General features: G+C 33.4%; 2 protein-coding genes across 2 annotated transcripts in view; both read left to right on the top strand.

Moving 5' to 3' along the window:
- Nucleotides 1-12,125, top strand: part of LOC127858346 (fibropellin-1-like) — a 142,694-nt gene that overhangs the window by 60,382 nt on the left and 70,187 nt on the right. The window lies entirely within an intron of this gene.
- The window catches only part of LOC127858348 (protocadherin Fat 1-like), a 31,401-nt gene that overhangs the window by 15,229 nt on the left and 4,047 nt on the right, over nucleotides 1-12,125 (top strand). The window contains exons 2-8 of the mRNA XM_052395404.1: nucleotides 1,009-1,071; nucleotides 2,848-3,115; nucleotides 3,581-3,708; nucleotides 5,059-5,127; nucleotides 5,526-5,690; nucleotides 6,686-6,850; nucleotides 11,601-11,726. Of these exons, the coding sequence (XP_052251364.1) occupies nucleotides 1,009-1,071; nucleotides 2,848-3,115; nucleotides 3,581-3,708; nucleotides 5,059-5,127; nucleotides 5,526-5,690; nucleotides 6,686-6,850; nucleotides 11,601-11,726 (984 nt within the window). The remainder of the gene's footprint in view (nucleotides 1-1,008; nucleotides 1,072-2,847; nucleotides 3,116-3,580; nucleotides 3,709-5,058; nucleotides 5,128-5,525; nucleotides 5,691-6,685; nucleotides 6,851-11,600; nucleotides 11,727-12,125) is intronic.

The following is a 12,125-nucleotide window of genomic DNA, read 5'->3' as shown; positions in this document are numbered from 1 at the left end:
AGTTGGCTGTTAAATTCAAAAGAAAATAACCACTTTAAAGAAGAATAATTTGTTGTACATACAGTCACCATTCAGTAATAAAACTGCTGTTTGGGCTTATTTTGATGATTATGTTTATAATTACGGTGATGAGCATGAGGTATTGATAGTGTTGATGCTGTTTGGCTACCTTTACCTCAACTTATTTGTACTAGGATGAGTAGGACATAGGACTTACACTGCTTGACAAACGCTTAAGTTTTTTAAATCGAGCGATTCCTGGTGCATTTTCAATATTGAGATTGTTTTTAATCGATCGGATACGTTTCGTTATTTTTTGTTCTCATGCATTTGTTCATATTATTTTGTGTTGTGGTTTTATTTTAGATACACAGATAATAACATACGTCAACATGCACATTTGAAACGTTGTAAAAGATATTTCATAACTGCAAACATGTTCCAGGAAATTGTAACCTATTCTTATCCACATCATCAGTAAAGGTTAATTATCAATAAGGTAAACATGATTCTTTCGGATATTGGCATAGACGCATTCGCTTTAAAACGTGCAATATTAAATAATTGAGGAGATAAGGTAGAGCTGTTGTTGAGTAATTAAAGGGTAATTAAATTTAATGCCTTTCTATTTCCTTTTATTACTTTTAAATTTGAGTTGAAATGCTGTGTTGTTAAATTGCATTTACACTTATGTGTATCATGAATATTGCTGGGTCAAGTGTGAGGCTGAGCGCTCTAAAACCGGTTTTAACCACTAGTGCTTAGCATTGACAGTCCCAAGGCGGTAACCCCAGCTTTATCCTACTATTTGTGTATGTTGTTGCGTTTTGTGCGGTACTGTTTTGGCAATTGGTAACTTGCCATAAATAAAAGACCACGAACGCGTATATAATAGGACTGCAATACAGCTGTAGAAACTGGAGTTCCAGTTCGTTATATTTATCACATCGGGTAAAGTTTGTTTCATTGAAAAAAGCTGAGAAGACGTTTTACATATTTTCATTATAGAAACGCCCTTTCTGATGGACTGTATCGGAATGATTGTGTCGTTGGTGCTGATTAGGTCAACAGGTAAGGCATTTATATTGTTTACTTTTATTGCAGTCAAATAAAGTGAATAGTCATGTCAATACAACGAAAACATGCTTTAACATTTTAACCAATTTTCGGCTATAATTGTGCATGTAAACTTCATACAAACGTTCTTCAAATCCAATAACCTCATAACAATTTAAGTTATCAGGGATATTGTTTTTAAGTGTGCTGTTCAAGTGAACATGACATTGGCCCGAATTGCTTGAAATACAATGACAAACCTAATTCCCATAGAAGCAACTTCCACGGGAGTGTTTATCACCATATTTATATCCAAAGTTATTGAGCAAAAAAACAAGTATTCCCATTGTAGTTACTTTATATATTCCTTGATCAGATTTGCCTAAACTATAATTTAAATGTTGACGTTTAAGAAATCTGTACATATCCAAATTGGTATCAATATTGGTAAATGCAGACTTGTTTATATTTGAAAAGGAACGGTTTAACGTTCAAATCGTCCGCTATGCTCCAATGAATTAACCTGGACTTTCAACTTATTTGAAAACATGGTGAGAAACTAATAATTCATAGTTAAACAATTTAACTATTAAAGCCATTTGATCTTCAGAACGACACATATAATGTCGAAAAAAAAGTAATACTATTAAACTACCTGAGAGGTTCAACTGTTTCAATCGCAATGTTTACACCTGTGTTATCCGCCCATGTTATAACCTTTAACTGAAACTTCATCTGTGGTAAACAAGTAAAATACATAATATATCGGGCTATCATTTGTTCACAAACCATCTTTGCATCACAGACAAAATATACGTATACGGATCATTTGGTGAAATAACTACAATACAACTTAACACAGAAGTATAATAAAAATAATTAATGCATTTGTAATTTTAATGATAATTAAATAACGATACATTTCAACGCTTCTATTAGAGCAATGAAGTCTTTAAATGTTTGATGTCATTGTACTTGCACATTTTAATTTGTTGAAAAACACTTGAACACCTGAATGCGGCTATGAATAATACTAAAAAGGGTATGGAAGTTTCTGTGAGCAGGTATAAAACAGGTTATTACACTTGTTGGTCATCAATACTAATATAAATATAACACTGTTATTTTGTGAATGTTTTCATTAACACCCAGTATACATATAATTATTTTTAACATGATTAAACATTGTTGTATTATATGGTTTTCACTTGACAAAAAACACTCTTGTACTCGGGAAAACATAAAACCAAAAGGACAGCACAATTTAATAACGCATAAGCCATCACCATAAAGCTGTACATACTCAAAACATGTATTTTTTAATCATTAGGGGCACCGTTTTTTGATTATAGTGATAATATAACATTGAGACCAACACATATGGGTCAATGGCTTGTTTTCCATGATGAATTTTAATATTCTTAGATGTCATGTTGCTGACTAAGAGCTGATGAATTCAAAACGATTACATACCTAAGATCACAAACATGTGCGTTGTCATGGTTATCGTTTAAGATAAAGGATTCGATAGAAACGTTTCTACTTGCTAAGTAGATAATTTGTAGAAAACTGACTTGAATTAAGGATATGTTGTACTTGCACTATGTTGAAAACTTTTATTGTTTCGTTCTTATTAATAATTGGTAAAGTCGATGTACAAACAATTACGAACATCTGAATAAAAGTATCGAAAATTGAATGTAAACAAGTGTTTTGCTATCAAAACTGGAAAAAGGAAATGTATGACCATTCTGTACTTATACGTTTCAAAGTAGTTTAATATTTTTCTAGTTCACAGCGTTGACCCAATCAATTCATTCACGCAACCAACAACTGGAGTACCATGTAGTTGCCCCGAGAATACCACCACAAATACTGGGATATTAGCATGCCGAGTAGCGCTATCTGAATATAGTGGCTATAACGTTACAATCCAGAGTCAAGTTCCATCCCATCCTCCATTTCAATTAGAGAAGAATAATTTAGAATGGATTTTAAAGACTCCTTTGTATGAGCAGATCGACCGGGAAACAATATCCAATTTTACGTTTAAGTTCAAGTAGGTGATTTTATGTTTTCGAGTTTATTGGAATTATATATACTTTTTCTTTGTTGATTTTTTTGAGTTCTTGAAACACCGTTGATTTTATATAACAGTTTGATATTTTTTGTTAAAATATATTTTTAAGAAACAAACTCTGGTTATAGAGAGCCAATAATAATGTTTTTTTTTTATTTTTTCACAATGAAAACGACCAGTGGGGTGTGATCCTGTATTAGATGAGAACTATCAAATCATTAACTTAAAGTTAAAAAAAACAACATCGCTTTATGTTGTTGACGTAAATGGATATGCATCGGTTAACATTAAAATATAATATATTTTTAATAAATATAAATTATCTGCAGTAGTATGTAAATTTTACCTCCAACTAATTAAACTATATCAGTGTTACTTTAGTATTTGTGTGCCGTTTTTATCTTTTGTATTTTATTCGCATTTTGTTGCATTCACAAATAACAGTGCAACAAACGGTATGTCATCAATAACGAGCGGGATCTTGACGCTGATTATAACCGACATAAACGACAACAGCCCTAAGTTTACAAACGATTCACACGAATATACTATATACAATTCACTGACTTCAGGTAGGTACTTATTGTTTGTGTTGCTTTGTGCTTTTGAATCATTTATGTATCGTTCAAAATTTACAATTGTGTTATGATCATTTGAAAATACGAATTATAAATAGTAAATAAGGCGGTGATTAGTCAATGTATCAAATGACAGTTGTATAAAGCCATTTACATACCGAGAACACTCGTATCTGTTTGAACATGTTATCACGCTGTGCGGTTTGCAACAGTAGGCTAAGTTTGGTCACATAAAATTAAAGAGATACAATATGCTCATTTTTTGTATGACAATTTATTTACCGAGAATTTCCCGGCGACTGTATCCGAACATAAACGAGCCAACGCGAGATTAGTTGAAGGCGGCTCGTGAGAGCTACGCCGTGTTTCCGACTCTGCCCGAAGCAAATCTCCCGCTTGGTCGAATGCACTTAATCCTACACCGGGCTTTACGTTGTAATGTATCTCGCACCTGGACCTTTTATAGTAACAGCGGTTTTCTGAAAAAGTAAAAAAAAATGGTATGCGTTTATAAAATGTACATACAGCTTAATGTTTATTTGAGTATAATTTAATTAAAAAATGTTCTATGTTTTTTATTTATTCATGTTGTCACGAAGTAATTTATACACGATACACGTAGACAAGTCCATTTTATTTTCTTTGCGTTTTATTTTTGCTTTTGAAACTCAACACAACGTTTCAAATGTTCATGAAATGTTCATGAAATACAAGATAAAAGCGAGACCCTTGACAGGCCTCACGACACAAAAAGTAATGTGTCCGCTATGTCCAGTAGTGTGCGTGAAACTGTCTAGTTACATAAGTCGAAATACAGATTACTGATATAAACGATGAGACAGTTGATTGCAACATGTGCAGATTCTGACGGGCTGTGTGCAAAGTCACATGTCTAACAATTGCAACGTACATATGACGTATGCAAGGGACGCATTACGAAAATATACGGAATCGACCGATGCTTGACGTTTTTTTATACCCGAGACAATGAAATGCCGATGTAGGCGTTACTGCCTTTTGAAGATTGTATTTTGAAAAAAAATTCGATAATTATTTTTATTCAATGATTCCCCAAATATTCGTTACGTTACAATCTAGTACAGAATATTCGTGACGTAAAACAAAATGAATATAGTAGACATTGCTGTGGTAAAAAAACTAAATAGTTTCCCCTTGAAGAATAATTTTGACCTAGGCACTTGCATTGAGACACATAATTCTCCTCGGGATGTACTATTTACAACACCTTTCAACTGCCTATGATATTAATATAATAAACTACACATGAAAGGTGTAAGATTGTAAAAACAGTGTATTTAATATCTCCCCTCTATCTGTTTACAGGAACTTTTCCATTAACAATACAAGCAACTGATGCAGATGAAAAGCCAACGATCACATATTCAATTTCAGGTAGTTCAGGTTATGCTGGTACGGTGTTACCTATTACGTATTTGTCTGGTTAACGCAAAACAGTTCGCAATTAACAAAATGAATTATTTCAAAACATGGTCTATATCTGATAACAATCCAACTTTTGCAACCCTCTCCGATTTGTTACTGTTCAGAAAACTTGTCAACACAAAATAAAGTTTGTTAATAGTAATCCTAGAAATTCACGCACAATGCTTGTTTGTTCTATATACTAGTGTATCCATGTTGGACATTCATGCATATCATTATCTTATAAAATATAAAAATTAGTCTTGGTGATTGCCACGTCAAGTCCTTAGAATACATTACCCGTTCTCTAAACAATCCAAATAAACGAGCGAATAAAGATGCTATATGTATATTTGTATTTGCTTCAGCGGGAAACACTGGTAACACGTTTTCTATAGACCCAAAGACAGGACAGCTTACTCCGACCACGCCTTGCAATCCCAACGCGACCATTGCATCCACATATAATTTCACTGTACAGGCCAGTGACGGTACACATGTCACCGACACAACAGTGATCATACACGTTGTTGGTATGTGAAATTATTATTTTACTTATATCTATGTGTCATTGGTTAAGACATATCAATCATCACATGTTTTATTTAAATTACACAGTTAAATTAACAAAATGTATATTATGACGTCACTAAATAATTATATGGGTTGAATTGACTGGCGTATGATTAATTCGTATGATTGTTTATCTACTGAACCGGGTGTATAGTATATATTCTAACACGGCACGTGGCAAATTTTATATAAACAAAGAAAAAAATCGTCTATGGATTATTCTGTAATAATTATGGGCGGAGCTTATACACTAAAAGCACGCGCTGTAACTAAACAAAACATGCCTTTGCATTTTCCACCAGCGTAATAATCCAGTTTAGCTGTTATTGAGGGCGGAGATCTGATCGACAGAACAGCCGAAAGTTTTTTTTACGGGCGGAACTTCACATAAAATAGTACACAAGAAAAATAAGATACATTGTATAAATCTTTAATAAAAACCGTGTTAGAATCGAAACATTGTGTGTACGTTATAGTTTGTTGTCGAATAACCCACGGCCGGAAGTTTAGATGTGTGGTTTTGAATCACTCGTGCTTCGCACTCGTGATTTTATCCCTGCAAATCTAAACTTCCGGTCGTCGGTTATTCGACAACAAACTATAACGTACACGGATTATTTCTTAATTTTGAAACAATCGTGCTCACCGTATATCAACTAATATATGTGAATTATAAGAAGTTATATCTGTTTTAGTATGATTTTTTAAAATAAACATACAACGTATTATATATAACTTGTTTGTTACGTCAAAAAATGACGATTTGAATTAAATATGTATTGAATTTGTTTCGTAATTTTCAATGTGTTCAACATTAAACCTTGCAATATGACAAATCCATCATTTGGCTCCAAGAGAGCAAACAAAACCTAAGTCTGGAAATTTTATTAAAAATTAACTTCAGCTCCAGGTAAAAATACATGTGTTGCATTATTCTTAATTCAAATTAATGTAGATGATCCATGTGTTCCGTCGCCGTGCGCTAATAGCGGAACGTGCAGAAGAAACCAAACTGATTTCAACTGTACGTGTGCAGCGGGTTGGCTAGGGGACAGAAGAAACCACACGGATTTCAACTGTACGTGTGCAACGGGTTGGCTAGGGGACACATGTGGGGAAGGTAGGTTGGGAAGCTTTCGTATGCATCCTTTTAAATTATAAATATCATCTGATATATCTGTATTTTCCTTAGCTAGATAAACCCTATAAACTAACATTCATAGTTTTATACCTGCTGTGAGAGTCTTTTTATAGCAGACAATTTTATAAAAAGTATGTTGCTAGTTACAGCTAGATTTTAGTATGACGTGCAATTTGAAATCAATCTCCAATAGGCTTTACTTGTTTATAGATTTATCGTTACTTACTTCTTCATTTAACTTAGTATATGTATCAAAAAGTAGCTTTTCTCTATTATTATACATATATACAGCGGATTCGTGTTTTTTCTTCTCGATGCTTCAACGGTATTTGTCTTAGGAACGGAACAAGTTTCATGTGTTTGTACAGCGTTGGTTGGTTTGGCGACACGTGTAACGAAGGTACAAGACGCATTATCATTAGCTTTGAAAGTCTGAAATATGTGCTGCGTTTTTTAAGCAGTATTTGCAGCTAAATTAGGTTTTTTTCTTAGTTATTGGATAGAGAAAACATGGTTGGTGCTGAGATGGAGAATGTTTATCCGGTGAGGCTAAGAAAAAGAAAATATGGCGAGGTTTAGCGAGCCCTGTTTTTCTTTTTCGGGCCAAACCGGTAAAACATTCTCAATCTCGGTACAAACCATGTATTCGATTTATCCTGCTTCATGCTGTTAACACATTTTAATGATAAATTGACATAACAAAATAATTATTCTAGTCGAGCCTCCTTCATGTACATGAACACAACAATCCTGACGACCAAATAACTACCGATTGTATCATGTAACAACTCGTTCCACTTTAAACTGTTCCTTTTAATACATTCCTATTGAACATATGAGAAGAAGAGAAGAAATAAAAAACAAATACAGAATGTGATATCTTTCTCTTGGTCTTCAATAACGATAGCAGCCGATATTGGTAACATACTACACCATTGTGTAGTGTATTGGAAAGGTTGCACTTAACTATGTGTCACAGCGAGGTGGGTTTGTGTGCCACCTTTATAGTGAAGTATGTGACTTTGAAATATATTGCCACAGATTATAAAGATAACTGATTGCGTGCAACAATCATGCTGCTCGCTTACATGTAAGTTCTCAGAGGATGCGTTATATGTTTATATGGTAATAGTGATAGTAGATGTTCATATGGCTGCTAGTAATATTTCTTCTTATTAGTTATTGTGTAATCTTTCAAGGCGACATTGTGTATGCTACAATTATGGCGCTTGCGTACATGTCCCAGTTGTTAATAAGACTTTAAGTGTTACAATAGTAATTAAGTGTTTTATTAACATATGTTGTTTTAAATCTTGGCATCAGGTGTGCCATATAGCACTGTGTCCTGTATTTGTGTCGATAGTCGAGTGTTATAAAGCTTTCATTTTTCTAGTAAATACAAAGCTTTAAGTCGTTGCCGCATGCGATTGGGGTCATTGTTATTGAAAGTGCCTTTAGTGTTGTTTAACCAGAACGGGACCAGTTTCATTAAATTAGTTCATGTTATGTGTAAACCCGTTATATTTCTTTACACACTATTTGAAACTCGTTTTTATCGTTTTAAGTTACTCACGAGCGAAACTCACACATTAAAACACTTCATATTAAAATTTTTGTCGTTATTTTGTAAACAATAAATGGCATTGTTTTGTATCAGCATATGCCGCCGATCTTTGTCTCTCATCGCCATGTTTGACCGGCACAATTTGCAATACAACCGCAACAACTTACACGTGTGATAGATTAAGTGGCAAGCTAAAGAACGAAAGTGAAATAGGTAACATACATGTCGTAATTGTAGCATAATTGTTACTATTATGCAAATATATAATGAAAGCATTAGGCGATTTAACCCAGACCATCTTTGTTTTATGCGGATTCTCTATTCATAACGTAAAAGTAATTTGCTATTTTAGCAGCTACACATTTTGAACTTAGTTTGTGTTAGCACGGGAACGACGAATGTAAGATAAACTAGTAAGTGTTACAAACGATGTTGTATCACCACAATGATCAACACGTTGTACATGTTCCTATTCTGGAGACCCTTCTGAAAATGATGTACCATATTGCATTAAAAAATCAAAACTCCCTTCGCGATCGGTCTCAACGCAAATATAAATAATCTTGGTGGTATTTGTTTTAAACTATTTAACCTTAACTTGATTATTAACAAAATTTATGAATTGTTTATTCTCACCGACTGTGACATTGCAGCTTTAACATTCATGTCGTCATTTTACTACAATGCACTCTGCATTACTATCAATAATGCATAACCCTTGTTCTTGTTGGCCAAATATGTTTTAAATTGTGAAATATTTTATGCCTGTAGCCGATCCATGCCTACCATCTCCATGTGTGAACGGTACATCTTGCAATCGAACAGACGTATATTTCATATGCGTTAACAATAGTGTTTTTCATCAGAACTATAGTAAGCTAGGTAACCTATATCCCATGACCATAACCATGTTTGTACATCCTTATTCTCCTTTGTAACAATGTCCTCCAGGCGCCATTCGGAACCGTAATCTGGAGAGAACGTTACATGGCGTATGTATCATATCCTATCGCCAATCAATAATTGACGCAATCGTGTTTCGTTAGTGTTTGTTATCGTGTAAGCACCTTCAAACCCGCCCACAAACCAGTTTGACGTGTTAGAAATCAACATTCATTGTCATATGTTCAAATATTGGTGGCAACATCGACACCTGTAGATGCTGATTCCAGGAGCATATCTGATTTTCGTTACTGAAATGATAACGTGATATATTTCAATTGTATAAATGTATGTACCCCGTGCCTATTTGTATCATATTGCCACTAAAACTTTGTGTTACAAGACATTTTTGATCAACTGTTTGAAAGTATTCATTCAATCATGCCTCCGAAGGCAATACACAATCATGTAAGCAATACTACACTCAGGCTGTTTAGGAACAGCGTTTATTTTAATTCTTTGAATTGATTACAATCCAAATATCCATACTTCACGCGCCTGTCTGCTATAGAGAAAAATTATGAGCTTATGGGGGCCTCCCAAGTGGTTAGAAGATACTCCTCGATTACAAATATCACAACAGCAGGGCTGTTGGAAGTGAAGTTATATCACTATACTGCTGATGAATTCATCTGACTAAATAATTCAGGTCAAGGAATTGAATGTCTGAATTTTGACACGCAGTCATATTAATTATAACGAATATATGTGTTTACGATGGATGATTGTAATGAAATGTGATTAAAAATGTTTAAATATATTGCTCGAATAACACCAGGGAGACTGCATTTTCGATTTCTTTAAAATGTGGAATGTTGTCGAATAACACGATGTTTTGTTTAACAATTGACGGATCAAAAACAGTGTCAGTGAACGAATAGTTCCTTATATATTTTAGGAAATCGATTTTGAATGTTAATGGTAATTCTTTTGATGAGATTGTTGTGTATTTGTTAGTTTTACCACAGAATGTATTTCCACAAAATGTTGTCTGCTTACACACATGCTTCAAAATGGAAAATAATGGATGGTGATGAAAAAATGTATCTTAAATGTCGTGTGAAGAATTTCAACTTGGCGTGAAAGAAAATAAAACTTGACGACAAAAAAACTCATGGTTATTGCAAAACTTTGGTGAGTAGAGCATGTGCAAGTACACGTTTGCCTGTGTATGCCAGTAAGCAAAAAGTGTGTAAAAATAAGAGTTGTTGCTAAACTGAAATTTAAAATATCGGCTGGATAAATACTAAATAATGTAGTGTAAACGTAGGGGTACAAACTTTGTAGTTCAAAATTGCAGAAACTTATGTTTTTGGCAATCTGCAATGGTAAAAAAGGAATATAGGTTGCACAAAAGCGTGTTCTACTTTGGTGTGTAGCATTTGAAATGCTTATTAAATGTGAATCGATGCATAGAGAAATATTTTATCTTGTTATTATGCTTTTGCGTAGAATTCTTTAGGACTATTTAAATTGGCCTAAAAGGCAAATGTAAAAACAATTGTAATATTATATTCAGTTGGATTTAGTAAATTGTATCTGCTGTTGCTATTGTTGTTAGCAATAATAAAACAACAATTTTAATTGCATCAGAAACCAAATGGAACAATATTGTAGGACATGTAGAATTCTATGTTAGTGTCATTATGAACTAAACTTTAACCGAATCGTCGGATGAATTCAAGTAAAAAATGACACTTAAATACAATCGTCAATATACTTGAAACAATACCCGTCATCCGCAATTTTAAATCCGTTTTGCTATGCTAGTCCTCTTTCGTATGTTTCTCCATTGTGTTCTTTACTTGAACTATGTATTCAAACTGCTTCAAGTAACCGCTTGCATGTGATGCGTTTGCATTTTACTTATTCTATTGAATTATGTTTGCTTATATATTATTTGCAGTATATTCAAACCTGTGCATTCTTTCTTAAAATGACTATATGAGTAAATGTTTTATTAAAGAGTTTGATAATAAGGAACATGTTTATAACATTATTTAAGCTGAAAACGCACTAGAACAAATTAAAGTTTGAACTCGCGGTGTAGTTAAAAATGAGTATATTGTATAACGAGCAAAACCTTTCGCATAAAACGTGTCTTTAGTGTAAATGCTATCCCATAAAATGAAATAGTTTTTTTTATCGACAATTAATTAGTACTCTACATACACCTTTTAGTTTTGACTGTATGCAAAGAATAAATTAAGTTATTTATTTCAGCGGATCCGTGTTTCCCTAACCCTTGTAAGAACGGCGGGGTGTGTGCAGTGAATGGTATGAATTTCACATGTAGCTGCACAACAGGTTTTCATGGGTCAAACTGTACTGTAGCCGTTCCGACTACAAGTAAATAATAATAATAATAATAATTAATAATAATAATAATAATAATAATAATAATAATAAAAATACAAGTAATACTACTACTATTACTAATAATAATAATAACAATAATAACACTACTGTTTCGTATTAATTGTCGCTGAATAAAATGATGTCTAACAGTATTGATTGCATGTCAACAGATATACAATTTAAATATGTGTCAATTGTTTGCAAACAATGTCATTACGACAAACCCGCAATAAAGCAGTATTGACGCACCCACATTGTATTATGAACATTAGAAAACATAGAGCCCGCTCGTAATTAGTTTAATCAATATGGGCCTCTCGACATGCTCCAGAAACTGTTAACCCGTCAGTTAAGCAACAACCGAGAACAATGTTTGTGTTATTACAGAGA

Source organism: Dreissena polymorpha, chromosome 14 (genome assembly GCF_020536995.1).
Source record: "Dreissena polymorpha isolate Duluth1 chromosome 14, UMN_Dpol_1.0, whole genome shotgun sequence".
Taxonomy (NCBI): domain Eukaryota; kingdom Metazoa; phylum Mollusca; class Bivalvia; order Myida; family Dreissenidae; genus Dreissena; species Dreissena polymorpha.
This window is presented reverse-complemented; position numbering and strand designations above follow the sequence as displayed.